The sequence below is a fragment of the Chiloscyllium plagiosum genome, unplaced genomic scaffold (assembly GCF_037043375.1).
Source record: "Chiloscyllium plagiosum isolate Xiang-an unplaced genomic scaffold, Cpla_swu_hap1 HiC_scaffold_12, whole genome shotgun sequence".
NCBI classification, from domain to species: domain Eukaryota; kingdom Metazoa; phylum Chordata; class Chondrichthyes; order Orectolobiformes; family Hemiscylliidae; genus Chiloscyllium; species Chiloscyllium plagiosum.
Window position 1 is genome coordinate 34,268,117 of NW_028270150.1, and position 16,068 is coordinate 34,284,184.

Genomic DNA, 16,068 nt, shown 5'->3' on the forward strand with positions numbered 1-16,068 from the left:
CTATTAACTGAAGTATTGAAAACATCCAAAAACTTGTGAATCAGAATGTATTTATATTAAAAAAATAATTATTGCTCATTTCAGTCAAATGATGTTTCTTCCTTGGAGGAATTAGGTCACAAGATTTTGATGATTAATTTTTGGAGATTTTCAATGTTTATTTCAAGTACCTTGCCAAAGTGACATTAGCATGCGAGCATCTAAACAGAGTGCTGCTGAAACCTTCGCACGAAAGTTGGTGGTGAGAGCAGTGATGTTTTATTCTAGAGGTTAATCTTCTTTCATTCAGCAAAAACACCAAAGTTTCTAGAGTGGAGTTCCTGGCATAAAACACAAAAACCACTTGTGGCAGTTTTGTTGCCATTAGTTAACTCAATACTAAACAATTGTTCTGATCTGTGCATCTCAGCTATTCACCAACCAAGCCAGCTATGTTTTAGTCAATTTATCTTTAACCTGTTAGTTACTTGGTCACTTTCTCCTCATTTTAGAATTGTAAAGTTCATGTTATGAAAATCAATCGACAAAATCATGATTTCCCTAAATTATTCAAGGCAGTCATTTGAGTTTGATGGCAGTATTATTTATTGACTTGATGGTGAACGCATCAGAAGTGTGAATATTTTATTGTAAACTTCAAATATTAGTGACGAACAATGAATATTAATCTCTCTCAAATTGGGATCAAGGGAAAATAAAATACTCAGTGAAAATGAAAGAACTCCAAAAGAATGAATAATAGCGGTAAAGTTGATGAAATGTGCCCAGTTACTTATGATGTCTGCACAGTAATAGGAAAACAAAATATTAATTTACCTACAGAAGATAGGAAATATTAATTGTAATTTTTATATTACAGCTGAATGCTATATTGATATCTTAATTAATAATGTTCTATAACAATCCCCTTTTATGAGTCTTATTTAATTTTGATGAAATAAAATGTCAAATTTTACATTTTGTCAATTGATTAATAGCACCAATATTTGGACATGCAAATAAAAAGAAAGAGTGAACAAATGGAATAAGATAAGAGGAGCAGTACAGAGGAAATTAAAAAATCACAGAGAGACAAAAGAAACAAAAAGGAAGAATATCACTATGAACAGGAGTAGGCAATTCGGCCCTTGAGTCTACTGTGCCATTTGATACAATCGTGGTTAATCTTACCTAGGCCTCAACTTCACTTTCCTGCCTGCTCTCTATAACTCTCAAATCCATTATTGATTAAAGATCTGTCTCCTCCTCAAATTTACTCAAGGTCCCAGCACTCACTGCACTCGGGAATAGAAAATTCCACAAATTCATCACTCTTTGTGAGAAGCTATTTCTCATCTATTTTAAAGTTGCTACTCTTTATCCAAAAACTATGATCTATTGTTCTAGATTACCCCATATGAGGAAACTTTGTAAATCCTCTTTAGCATCTTATATACCTCAATTTGATCTCCTCTCATTCTTCTAAGCTCCAGAGAGTATCCCTGTTCGCAAGACAAATGTCTCAAAACTCTGCAATCAATCAAGTAAACCTCCTCTGAACTGATTCCAGTGCAACTACGTCCCTCCCCGAAAGGGATGCAATACTCCAGGTTCGATACTGTATAGCTGCAGCAGCAAGGTCCTATGTTTACACTCTATTTACTTAGCAATTAATGCCAAAATTCCATTTGTCTTAGTTCTTACCTGATGTACCTATATTCCAGTTTTAATTATACTAATATAGCACCTTTAACAATGAAACATCCCCAGGTGCTTCACAGGAGCATTTTTAACAAGAAGAAATTGTCAAGCTACTCAGAACATCAGGCAGGTGATCAAAAGTTCAGTTAGAGACAGGGTATAGCAAGATGGCAAGGAGAGAAGGCATAACAGCTAAGTAAATGGTGAATGAGATTGTGTGAAAGGGAAGAAAAAGTTGCAATTATAACAGCACTTTACATGACCACTGGACATCAAAATATTTTACAGCTAACATACTTCCAAAGTGCAATCACCAAGTGTGATAGCCAAGTTGCACTCAAGACAAAGCAATAATGAGGTTTTTTTGAGATGCTGATGAAGGGGAAAAAAGAAAATTGACTAAGACACCAGGGATAACTCCCATAGTCTTCCTCAAAATAATGTCCTGAGATTAATGTCTTATCTGGAAGGCTAAATCTTCAAAAAGGCAGAACCTCCTCAGTATTGAACTGGAGTGTCAACATTGGTATCTGCGTTCAAGCATTGAAGTTAGGGTGTGAACCTGGAATCATAGCTCAGGCAAGAGACTGCTATAAACTGAGCCACTGCTTATAAGTTTAAAATAAAACAAATGAAGAGAAATGAAGGAGTGAAAGGTACAATGCAAATTGTAAGTACAACACGATTGTGCAGGTTTCAAGATCTCTCACACTTTATTTTTGCAAATGAACCAGTGCACTAATTTTTAAGTTATGTACCTTTTGTCTAAATACAAAACTTCTGTTCCTTCTCTTGATCTTTGAAAACAGTTTTAAACAATCAGTAAATCAAGAGCCAAAAGAAAGGAAAACATTCCAACAGTACAAATGTATCATAATCCTTAAATACTGCTTTGAATGCTCCAATTATTGTATTACTGACGATGCATTTGTCAGTACTAGGAGAACAGTGCAGTATATGTTTAAAAACTCCATTATTTAAAGTTAAGCTGGAAATCATACAAATGTATGGTAATAAATGTTAACCTTTGCATAAAAGCGACAAAATCAGAATTATAAATTACTTTTCAAATACCCAATTTCATATATCTAAAAAATAGTTTAGTTAAACCTATTAGCTACCATTATCTCAAAAAAAACTTTTTGAATCACTTGAGAAAAATGCACAATTAATAAGAATACACCAAACACCACCTGCACAATCTTAAAACAAAATGTCTAAGGCTATAACTGAGAGTATTTGCTTTCTCCACTTCCCAATAGTTGTGACATATAATTTGCAGTAGTCTTCACTATGTTCAACTTTTAGTTTGAATGAACTTGAAAAATGCATCAGCACAGATTATCTCTATGCTCCCTTAAATGTTACAAAATATTGGCCATTGTTCTTGTATTAAGTTAGTTGGTAACTGAAATAAGCCACGGAGAAATCTATTAATTCTACTATACCTCTCAAAGAAAAAGTTGGTATTGTTGCTGTAATGTCATAAAACAACTACCTATACATGTATTAGTAGGCACTTGAGTAATCATATTGTTCTGAATTATATTCATCTGATCAGTATAATAGGTTATAGAATTAGGGCACCAGTTATCTTCTATACAAGTAAAGGTATCTGTAAAACTTAATATAGCACAATTGTTATCCTCCTTAAAAGGATACTCTACAATTCATCATAATGGCAAAAGGAAAAACTTAAGGGATTTCAGTTAAGTGAAAGTTAATGCCAGTTCAATTACTTATATTGAAATAACTTTAAATTAATCAAGTTTCAAATGACTTCCAAGAACAAATCCAAAAGTGAAAATAACTTAAAACCTGGGAATAAAAATTTGTGTTCACAAATATTTCATTATTCCAATGACTTCAACTAAGTTAGTTTTTTTTTCAAATGACAACTAAAACCTTTGAGGCAAGAATTTGCTAGAAGCTCTTTTGCAGCAGGCAAAAAAAAAAGCACAATTAATAGTGAATACAATATTGACATATTTACAGATCTATACAATAGACAAGTTTTGAATTCAGTGAAAATACAAGCCTAGAGAGTCAAAGATTTTTAAAAGCCATGAAGGAGATGTGGGTATTGCATTTATTGATCAGAGACAGTTAAGTTTCAACCACATTGCTGTGGGTCTGGAAGTCATACGTAGGCCAAACCAGGGGAGGCTGACAGATTTCCTTCCCTAAAGCTCATCAATAAACCAGATAGTTTAAAAAAATGGCAGTGGTGATGTGGTTGTCATTAGTTTAGCTTTTATTTTAAAAAAAAATCAAATTTCACCATTTGCCATGGTGGGATTTGAAATTTTGACTCCAGAACATTAACCTGGGGTTTTGGATTGCTAGCTCAGTGAAATTACCATGACACCACTACCTCCTCATGATCTGCCAGACCTGCTGAATATTTGCAACACTCTGTACTTATTCAGATTTCCCACATCCACAGTAGTTTAATTATTGCCAAGGAATGGTTTAAAGAAATTTAATTGGTTTTTCTTTACTGTCATTATACTACAGCGAAGTTATGTCTATTGACGGCAAGGATGTTGTGAAGTGTTAATTTGAATGTCTTGCAATGAGCTCCAGGTCATTACATAGATTGCTGTTACACCGTAGATACCAGGCTGTAGAATGTAAGATTCAATCAGTAAAGCTAAATTACTCTGCCAGCTGTATTTCGCTGTGGGCTACGTGCATCTACATATTTGAATATATGTTTAGATAATTTTTAATGCTAGAAAAAGCAGACAATGGTTTGTTTTCCCTGATTAAAGTAAATTAGCCTTGTTTATAAAGTGACAAGGACATGTTCTGTGGTCCATTATATTTTTGTAATATGGATTTACTGAAGCTTTATTATTCTACATGCAGCATTAAAAATCAGAATTACAGACTACCCACAAGAGTTTTGTACTACTAAGGTTCAATCCACACTAGAATCCAACTTTAGTAACAATGCTGATTTTTGCATTGTTCATATGCTACTAGAGCACATCAACCCAAAAATAGCATGTAACTTTCATGAATTAGATCTTAATGTAGCTTGTAGTAATAAATGGTTTGTTGTACAAGTAAAACCAAACAATCCAAATACACGTACCATGCTCGATATATACCTGTCAAAGCATCAAAAGACATTACTAACCATACATTGTTTATTTCCACTTCAAAAATCAAAACATCAGTTTAAAGCAGCAACAGATTATAGTGTTTGGCAGAGTGTGGCTTTAAATTCAAGTCTTGTAAAGAAGCACTTTTGTTAAAAGTTACAGAAGAATATCCACGATGCTTCCATTATTTATCTAATGGTGCCTTTAAGGTAGATCCATGTAGTCAAGGTAAAAGGCATTATTCACATATGATCAACTATTTCCTCCTCCCCCAATAACAGCCAAGTCAACTAGTCCACTCCCAAAGCTTTCAGCTGCCGTTCAATTTCTTCATCTGAGATGTGAGATTTAGATGTGGATGCTGTGGGTAGACCTTTGGCTGCTGATGGAGCATTAGCCATCTGTGGAGAAAACAAGTTTTACTCTCATACAGTGACAGAAATATTTCATCCAAAACCATCTAAAAATACAGCAACCAAAACAAACAAGATGCAAATCCACCAGCAACCAGCCAGAATTTCAGTGAAGAACAACAGGAAACATTTGGGTAGTGAGCCTTCACTGAAACTCCTCAATTTCTCCAAAATCTCATTATATTTCAAACTTTCTGTATACAGAGTGGGGTTATAAAAGAAGAGAGATTTGTGGTGGGTAAACCGGAGTGTCAGCACACCTCAGAAGAAGGGACAGGTTGAAAATGAAATTCTTTCATTGTAACCTCAGCCAGTGTGGAAACTGAACCCATGCTGTTGACATCACTCTGCATCGCAAACCAGCCATCCAATCAACTGAGCTAACTGTCCTTCACCAGCATGGTTAAAGTGCTTGGATCATAAGCTGTAAAAATTATATTGGTTCATTTTCAATCCACAAGCCATAATTTAATGGTGCAACAAGAGAGCTAACCAGCAGTCCCCTCTGCAACTACCGGGTCAGATCCACGCCCCCTAACAGCCCACCCTCTCTTCATAGCACCTTCCCATGCCACCACAGGAATTGCAAACCCCTACCTCCCCCCTCACCTCCATCCAAAGCCCCCAAAGGAACCTTCCACATCCATCAAAGCTTCAGCTGCACTTCCACACGTCAATTACTGTATCCGTTGCTCCCGATGCAGTCTCCGCTACAGTGGGGAGACTGGACGTTTACTCGCAGAGCGCTTCAGAGAACATCTCAGGGACACCCGCACCAACCAACCCCACCGCCCCGTGACCGAACATTTGAACTCCCTCTCCCACTCTGCTGAGGACATGCAGGTCCTCAGCCTCCTCCATTGCCACTCCCTTATCACCCGATACCTGGAGGAAGAACACCTCATCTTCCGCCTCGGAACCCTTCAAACCCATGACATCAATATGGACCACTAGTTTCCTCATCTTGACTTCCCCTCACCTTATCCAAGTTCCAACCTTCCAGCTCAGCACCGTCCTCATGACCTGTCCATCTTCCTTTCCACCTATCCGCTCCACCCTCGTCTCTGATCCATCACCTTTACCCCCACCTCCATCCACCTCGTGCACTCTCAGCTACCTTCCCCCCCCCCCCCCCCCCCCAGCCCCACCCCACTCCCATTTATCTCTCTACCCCCCCCCCCCCCCCCCCCCGAGGCTCCCAGCCTCATCCCTGAAGGGCTTTTGCCTGAAACGTCAATTTTCCTGTTCCCCAGGTTCTGCCTGACCTGCTGTGCTTTTCCAGCACCACTCTAATCTTGACTCAGCAGCTGGAAAAGTCCAATTAGACTCGCAATTAGGTTCTTGCCTTGTTTTTGTAGGACTGCTTGACTTGCATGACAAGAACCTGTCCCCAGAAATCCTGATATAGCCCCAATATCAGGCCTCTGACAACAATCTTAATCAGGCACAATACCCAGCAAGGAGGGTATGGAAAATATGAGGGTCCACGCCTACCCATCAATGTTCCTGGTGGGACACACATGAGGCACTCCAATACCAACCACTGGTTCAATCCCAGTAGTGGGAAGTTGACATGCATAAGTGAGCATGAAGGTTCTCAAGTGATCTCCAAGTAAGAAGACTGTCCTCAAGCTTCCATCATGAACTAAATTAGAAGGAGGCAGAAAGCTCTTAACCTCATTATCTCAATTTGTGAAACTGCTTTCAGAATTGAGTGGGATACTAAAATCCACAAATAGTACATGAAGATTACAGCAAAAAGGATCAAACTGGAAATTTTCCTAGAGTTCTTCTCTATTTCCTTTCAGGCAAGGCAGATATTCACTTTTTCTCCTTTTTTGCTCTGCTGCGTTAGTTTACAAATGAAGTCTAGCTTTAGTGACTGTTAGGGGAATATCCCAAATGATTGCTATGGGCATCAAATTATTATGGTAAGAATTTCAGTTGTCTAGCTGTGCTCCCTTTTCTTTCAACCTATACTCTTAAAATTGATGCTTTAAAGATAAACTTGTTCTTAAAATTTACATTTTAAAAAGTTATGCAGTAATATTATAACAATTTACTATTTGTATAACAGAAGCTGGAATTTATTCAGGGTAAATGTCACTATAAGTACTGGACTTGGGTATTTCCTTAATTACTTTTCGTAAATGCAAGGAATACACTGCTGCATTAGCTATAAAAAGATTATCAGGAGTATTTTTGACTAGATAAATTCTAAAAGTTTGAAGGAAGAAAACTGTGCAGGATTTAAAAATTTTAGTCCACCAGCTTCTCTGGGTGAAAAATATTCTGAATATCTTTATCCTTCTACCTTACATTCATGCCCAAGTTTCAAAACCTTATTCTTGAACCCAATTTCAATAATGCAAATTCTAGTTTTTCTATGGATTACATAGGTGCAACAATTTTCCAACCATATTTGGGCTTCAACTGGGAAAAAAAGCAATTAGTACCAACTCTTCTGAGAACTAGTGCTGGTGCTCCAAATGACAAATCTTAGGTGGAGAAAAAAAGATTACTTCCCTTTTTTGATTAATTCTACATCAAAAAAGAACATTTGAGTTACAGTTTACTTATTTTCAAACATTTTTTAGCACAATGCAAGTGATATAATTTAAATCTTAAATTGTAAACTTTCAGATGTTTTTAATCAAAGAAATTTGAAAGACGTTAAACCTCCTGTCCATGGGTTTACTAGAGCACTTCACAGGCAAAAAAAAAACTATGAGTCAGATAATGTTGGCAGCATAATGTGGTTAACATTACAGAAATTTTAGTAAAAAGACAAGAAATGTGTTTTTTTTAAAACTATGCGGCTATTTTGTACTCGGCCATGGATCGAGGACGTCGCTAGATGTCACAGTTGAGAGTCATTTCTGTGGGTCTAGTCACATGCAAGCCAGACCAGGTAAGGATGACTCTAAAGGACAATGGATTCACAATCATCATTAGACTCTTAGTTACAGAATTTTATTGAATTCAAATTGCACCATCTGCAATGGCAGGATCTGAACCTGGGTCTCCAGAACCTTACCTTGACCTCTGGATAATAGTCCAACGATAATACCACTAGTCTGCTGCCTCCCTATTGTACTGGAATTTTAAATTTCCAGTCTGATGCTATCTTAGGTGGATTTTCAGTTAGAACCAGTGAGGAGAACCAAATAATTGTTGAAAATCAACCTGCCTTGCAGTACCAGAGTGCTCCTCATGCAGTGAAAAAAGTACAATTATAAAGGAAAAATAGGGATCATTTTCCATTTTTATGCAACTTAAACAAGTAAAATTTTCTAGTTTTTTTGTTCAATGACAACATACGCAATCTTCAAATAGATACAATATCTCTAAAAAGGAAATAGGTAAATACCTTTCCAGAAATCTCAATTCCGATTTCATCCAACACCTGGTTCACAATATCTTGGCTTTCTTCTTCATCTCCAGACTCATCAAAAATGTCATCTAATGTATCATTCACTGGAAGAAACCATTGGTTTAATTATTTTACATGTGCTGTCAAATGAAACAAGAAAATCACAATTCTAATTGCAAACTGTAAGAACACAAGAAAAGTAATAGTAATCTAATGGAGCTTGCAGTCATTCAGTAAAATCATGTTGATTTCCTATTTTAACTCTACACCACGAACTTATCCTCTACAGATGCTTATCTGTAGATTCTTTCAGATACAACTATTTCTTATGCCGGAAACAAACGTTTAATACATTATTCTGGCATAGAAAATTCACTGGGTGAAGACTTCATATACAAAAGTACCAGTGTTGCACTTTATAAGCTAACTACTATTAATATAGCAATGCTGAGCTGCCCATTTCATTAAAACCAAATTTAATGTGGATATTTGGTATTTCATATTTATTCCTTGATTTGCTATCTTCTGGAGTTAGACACTTTTCTGAATTTATATAAACAACATTAAGAGAAGAAAGTTTATGGAATAAATCAAATCGCAAATGTCATAGAATGCAGTTGAAGCCAAAACACTGAACGTTTTCAAGAAGCTAGGTACAGTTCTTCGTGCTAAAGGGTTCATGGGTTTTGGGAGAAAATAGGAACATGGCACGGAGTTGGATGATCAGCCTTGATTATACTGAATGGTGCAGCAGGCCTGAAGGGCTGAATGGCCTATTCCTGCTCTTATTTTCTATGTTCTTACTCAAATTCTGAAATTGTTAATTGAGTATAAGTGATGTCAAGTATTCAAGAAATAAAGAGAGAGTAGAAATGCACACATACTAAAAGTAGTCTTGAACTCTCTAATTCTGGACAGCAGCTAAGCCTTTCATGTTGCTTAATGACATGTAACCACGTGTTCATTTAAACAAGACAGTCAAAGATATTTTGAAAGCTGAAAACACCTGGCAGGTCAGACTATATCCGTGCAGTTCTGATTAAAATCACTTACCTGGAACATTAACTCCTTTGGTCTACATATACAGATCTACCTGCTGTGTCTTTGCAGAATTTTCTGTTTTATTACAGCATCTCCTTTCTATTTCCTACCTCCCAGGCTCGGCCAAGCACTCCACACTAATTTCTTCCTAGCCTCAGGCGGCCAGAACACTAACTTCAAGTCGTCTTGCATAATGAGGGCCACATTGACTATTCCAGGTTTGACTTTTCAACACTAGAACACAGCAACCAGTTCTCTATCTAGCCCAGCTGAATGTTGCAGCTAATTCCCTGGCCAACTGGACACTAAGTGCTGCTGGCAACTTTCCAGACAATCTGAACCAAACAATCATGAAGCATTCAGCTCTCTTCCCAAATCTAAACTAAAACTCAATAAGCTTCATCGATTGCATTCAACTCTCAAGGCCTGAGATTAAGACAAGCATTAGTTAAGTATCTAAATGCCATTAACATTTTTAATTGTTTTATAAACTTACAAAATATGAGTTTATTTAGTACATTTGAGATAACATTTTGCCACAATACATTTAATGATTTATTCATGCATTTAAACTGTGTAAACATCAATTAATGCCAGCATATGTACAGTCAATTATTATTCCTAATTATTGTCAGATCTACTTCATCAATAGCAAGTACTGATGCATCATAATTCATGGCATTAATTCAGTTCCCAGCTCAACTAACATTCTGCGGCACTATGCCTGCCTAATCCTGGTTCCAAACGAGCTGCAACCTCATGGGCTGACCATCCAATTCTTTAGGAACCACCTCTAATGCTTCCAATCCCCAAACCCAGACTGCCCAATTTTCAGATTCCCATCAACCACTTTATCCCAATCTACCTCCCTATTTGACAGCAAAATGGTGCTGTACACCATAACATCCCATTCCCAAAATCTGACCTGACTACTTCTCCAAAGATTGGAGATTTTGATTTTAAACTCTGCCTCACAAATAGGCAACAGTTATGGACAAATAAAGAGGGTGATATTCAAAAGAAACTTATTTTGGATACAGCACATAATTTAACACTAATAAACATGAAAATTTGTCATCGCAAAATATGTTGAAAGCTAAATCCTTTCCTAATATAAAAATGCAGTTTCAGCAAAGACTCAATGTTACCTATTTGTTGAAAAAGGGATCATCAAGATTTAAAAATCAGACTAAATATATAAATGTATCATTTATTTTTATTATTTAATTAAAAGTTAGCACAAAACCAGAAGGGAGCAGGAAAACAATAGGAAATCCATTGACTAGGTTTAAATAAGTTTCTAACTTGGAAATTCAGCACTTACATAGTTCTTCCTCTGGCTCTAAGAACACTAGTACCACCAAACATTTTCTAGTAACTCCTCCATTTAGGAGCATATATTTTTGGTGTTTGGGTGGAAACAGAAAGGGAAAAGATGGAGCAAGATATCCTCAGATCTAGGGCAGAATGGTGGCTCAGTGGTTAGCACTGCTGCTGCACAGAGCCAGGGCCTCAGGTTTGATTCCAGCCTCGGGCGTCTGTTTGTGTAGAGTTTGCATATTTCCCCATGTCGGCGTGGATTTCCTCCGGGTGTTCCGGTTTCCTCCCACAGTCCAAACATGTGCAGGTCAGGTGAATTGGCCATGCTAAATTGCCCTTAGCGTTCAGGGATGTGTGGTTAGGTGCATTAGTCAGGGGTATATGTACAGTAATAGGGTTGGGGAATGGGTCTGGGCGTATTACTCTCTGGAGGGTCAGTGTGGACTTGTTAGGCCAAATGGCTTGCTTCTACATGATAGGGATTCTATTCTATTTGTCCCAAATGTAAAATGTTTCCCTTCGGTTTAAAATTCTTTAACATAACTTTTAATGGTATAGAAATCTTGAACTGCAAGAAACACTTATGTCTGAATATCCTTTGAATAAATGCTTCAGCAAAGCACCAGAAAGGGCAATTCTCTGCAGATTTACACCAATGGATACTTACTCATTTCTTCTGTCATTTCCATTTTCATGTTTTCTTTCTGGAAATCCTTCATAGTTTGTAAGGTTTTCTGTGGATCCATTTTCTTGTTCACAGTTTGCATGGTCTAAAATATAAAAAAGTGTTTTTTTTTCAAACAAATCTCAAATTATTTCAGTAGTACGTCAATTAATCAAAAGAGAGAAGCGCTAGCAATTTTAAATAATGTATTCCTTCTAAATCAGCTACAATGTTTATTCGAATGGATTGACAATGGACCAAAACCAATGAAAATTTACATTAGAAACCTTAATACTAACCTCTATTTTCCAAAACATTGCCCAAGTGACCAAAATGTCACTTTTGAACAATGTTCTCTTCATGGTATTTGCAGTGGCAAATTACTCAGGTGTGGTGCAATTCCTATACTCAATAGCAAAATAAATATTTACTGTATGTCAGATGGATGTCAATGTAATTTTAACACGTGTGTGTTTGCAACAATCCAAGTTTCAAGGGAAATGCCTAAAGTCCAAGGAGATGCATCCTATTGAAACGACAGGTAGCTGGGTAAAGGGAGCGGGATTGCCTTGTTGATAAGGAATGAAATTGATAGCAAGAAACTATATAGTTTCGGAAGGTGTAGAATCTGTGTGGGTAGAGTTAAAGAGCCATAAAGGAAAAAAGACCACAATAGGATTTATGTACAGGCCTCCTAGTCAGGATGTGGGGAAGAAAAACAAAAAAAAAAAATCAGGAGATAGAAAAGGCATGTAATAAAGACACTATTACTATAATCATGGAGGACTGGAAAAATCAGGTTGGTAATAGATCTCAAAGAAAAGGAAGCACACTAGCTTTCGGAGCGCTGCTCCTTCATCAGGTGATGATCACAACCACCTGATGAAGGAGCAGCGTTCCGAAAGCTAGTGTGCTTCCAATTAAATCTGTTGGACTATAACCTAGTGTTGTATGATTTTTAACTTTGTACACCCCAGTCCAACACCAGCATCTCCAAATCAAGAAAAGGAATTCATGAAATGTTTACAGTTTATGGTAAAGTGCACTATGAAACAAACAGTTCTGGATCTAATGTGTAATGAGGCAGACTTGATTAGAGGGCTGAAGATGAAGAAATGACTAATGGAGGCAGTGACCATAATATGGTAGAATTCACCCTACAGTTTGTGAGGGAGAAGACTGAATCAGATGTAGCAGTATTACAATGGAGTAGAGATAGCCACAAAAACATGAGGGAGGAGCTGGCTAGAACTGATTGGATAGGAAGCCTACCAGGGAAGACAATGGGGCAGTAATGGCAGGGGTTTCTGGGGATAATTCAGCAGGAACAGCAAAAATTCATCAAGGACAAAGAAACATACGAAGGGGAGGATGAGGCAACCATGGCTGACAAGACAAGTCAGGGAGAGCTAGGTAACAATACTGATGATTGCAGGGCTTTATTAAAGGTAAGAGAGACAGACAAGTCTGGACATCAGAATGCTGCAAAGTGAGGCTGGAGAAATTGTAATGGTGGAGAAAAGAAGAAATAGCAGAGAAACTGAATAGGTACTTTGCATCAGTTTTCACAGTGGAAAAATACCAGTAACATCCCGGAACACCAAGAGCATCGGGGGCAGAGGAGGATGCAGTGGTCATCGCTAAGGTGCTGGTGCTGGGAAGCTGAAAAGTCTGAAGGCAGCTAAGCCAATTGGACCAGATAGACTACATCCAGAGTTCTGAAGGAGATAGCTGAGGAGACATTGGTAGTGATCTTTCAGGAATCACTGGAGTCAGGGAGGGTCCCAGAGGATCAGATAGTAGCTAATGTAACAGCCCTGTTTAAGGGAGGAAGGGAGGTAAAAGACAGGAAACTATAGGCCAGTTAGCTTGACCTCAATCATTGGTAAGATTTTAACAGTCCATTATTAAGAATGAGATTGCAGAGTACTAGGACTTGTGTGGTAAAACAGGGCTAAATCGGCACGATTTTGTCAAAGGCAGGGCATGTTTGACAAACGTGTTAGAATTATTTGAGGAGAAAATGAGCAGTTTAGACAAAGGAGAACCAATGAATATAATCTATGTGGAGTTCCAGAAGGCCTTTGACATCGTGCTGCTAAGTAAGGCAAGACCTCATGGTGTTAGGAGCAAGGTACTGGCATGAAGAGAAGCTTGACTGACAGGCAGAAGGCAGAGAGTAGGGACAAACAGGTCTTTTGTAGGATAGCAGCTGGTGACTAGTGAAGTTTCTCAGGGGTCAGTATTGCAACAACTATTCAAGTTCTACATTACCAATCTGGATGAAGGAACTGAGGGCATCGTTTCTAAGTTTACAGGTGACACAGATAGGTGAAGAAACAGTTGGTGTTAAGGAAGTGGGGAATCTGCAGAAGGACTTGGATATGCTAGGTGAGTGGGGAAAGAAGCGGCATATAGAATGCGATGTGGCAAAGTATGAGGTTACATATTTTGGTCGGAAGAGTAGACAGGTAGACTATTTTATGAAGGGAAAGTGAGGTCTGCAGATGCTGGAGATCAAAGTTGAAACTTTATTGCTGGAACAGCACAGCAGGTCAGGCAGCATCCAGGGAACAGGAGATTCGACGTTTCGGGCACAGGCCCTTCTTCAGGAATGAGCAGAGAGTGTCTTGTCAGATCCACACCCCCCACCGACCCAACCTCCACTCCCGGCACCTTCCCTTGCAACCGCAGGAGGTGCAACACATGCGCCCACACCTCCCCCCTCACTTCTCTCCAAGGCCCCAAAGGAAACTTCCATATCCGCCACAGATTCACCTGCACCTCCACCCACATCATCTACTGCATCCGGTGTGGCCTCCTCTATATTGGGGAAACAGGCCGCCTACTTGCGGAGCGATTCAGAGAGCACCTCTGGGCCACCCGGACGAACCAACCCAACCAACCTGTAGCACAGCATTTCAACTCCCCCTCCCACTCCACCGAGGATATGCAGGTCATTGGACTCATCCACCGCCAAACCACAACAACCCGACGGTCGGAGGAGGAGCGTCTTATCTTCCGACTGGGAACCCTCCAACCGCAGGAGATGAACTTGGACTTCACCAGTTTCTTCATCCCCCCTCCCCCCACCTTGTCTCAGCCGGATCCCTCCAGCCCGGCACCGCCTTCCTGACCTGCAGTCTTCTTCTTGACCTCTCCGCCTCCATCCTACTCCGACCTATCACCCTCACCTTGACCTCTTTCCACCTATCACATTTCCAACGCCCCTCCTCCAAGTCCCTCCTCCCTACCTTTTATCTTCTCCTGCTGAACACTCTCTGCTCATTCCTGAAGAAGGGCCTGTGCCCGAAACGTCGAATCTCCTGTTCCCTGGATGCTGCCTGACCTGCTGTGCTGTTCCAGCAATAAAGTTTCAACTATTTTATGAAGGGGAAAGGTTTCAGAAATCTGAAGCACAAAGAGACTTACTTCAGGATTCCCTTAAGGATGGCGGTTAGGACAGCAAATGCAATGTTCGAGAACTATAAAATAAGAAGACATGTGTACTGCTGAAGCTGTATAACGCTTTGTTCAGACAGCATTTGGAGTATTGTGAACAGTTCTGTGGCCCCATATCCAAGGAAAGATGTGCTGGCATTGGAGGGGTCCAGAGGAGATTTACAAGAACGATCCTGGGGATGAAGGGCCTGTCATATGAGAACTCTGGATCCGCAGTCGATGGAGTTTAGAAGGATGATGAGGAATCTCATTGAAACTTACAGAATCCGAAGATGCCTGGATATAGTAGATGTGGAGGTGATGTTTCCACTAGGAGAGACTAGAACCCAGGGGCACTGCCTCAGGGTGAAGGGACGACCCTTTAGAACTAAAGATGAGAAGGAATTTCTCCTGCCAGACATGGTGACTGTGGAACTCATCACAGGGGACTGTGGAGGCCAAGTCATTGAGTGTATTTAAGACAAGAGATAGATAGGTTTTTGATTAGTAGGAGTTCAAGGGTTAAGGGGAGAAGACAAGAGAATGGGGTTGAGAAACATATCAGCCGATCGAATGGAAAAGCAGACTCTGTGGGTTGAATGGTCTTAAATCTAGAGATGCATAAGCATGATGGCACATTTTATGTCCCTCTTTCCTATATACATCTGTATAAAATAGAGAGCAGTTTATTGATGCTAGCAAACAAAATTTTGAAAATTTTATTTAAAAAGGCAGACAAAAGATTAAAATGAAGCATAATAACATTTCCTATTGGGATGTAAACTGTCTAAATAATATTTCACTTGTATGACAAAACTCTGTAGGGAAATTCTCGAAAAAAAAGAGATTCATCTATATTCCTAATTATATAATCAATCATTTGTTGATATTTCCCCAGGAGTATCCTCAACTCCATAATACCCAACATTTAGAAGCAGAGTCTAGTCCTTAAAAGAGACAAATTTCATTAAGTCAATTGCTCCTTAATTTGACTGGTTGGTTTTAGGGGTGGTAGTCAATAGACAT

The 16,068-nt window shown here is 38.8% G+C and overlaps 1 protein-coding gene across 1 annotated transcript in view; it reads right to left on the bottom strand.

Annotated features, from left to right (window-relative positions):
• Nucleotides 1-2,365: 2,365 nt before the first annotated feature.
• The window catches only part of LOC122555315 (charged multivesicular body protein 2b), a 34,090-nt gene continuing 20,387 nt past the window's right edge, over nt 2,366-16,068 (bottom strand). Inside the window, exons 4-6 of the mRNA XM_087992609.1 lie at nt 11,605-11,707; nt 8,574-8,680; nt 2,366-5,191 (exon numbers count right to left, since the gene is read on the bottom strand). Coding sequence (XP_087848735.1) covers nt 5,081-5,191; nt 8,574-8,680; nt 11,605-11,707 — 321 coding nt within the window. The 3' untranslated portion in view covers nt 2,366-5,080. The remainder of the gene's footprint in view (nt 5,192-8,573; nt 8,681-11,604; nt 11,708-16,068) is intronic.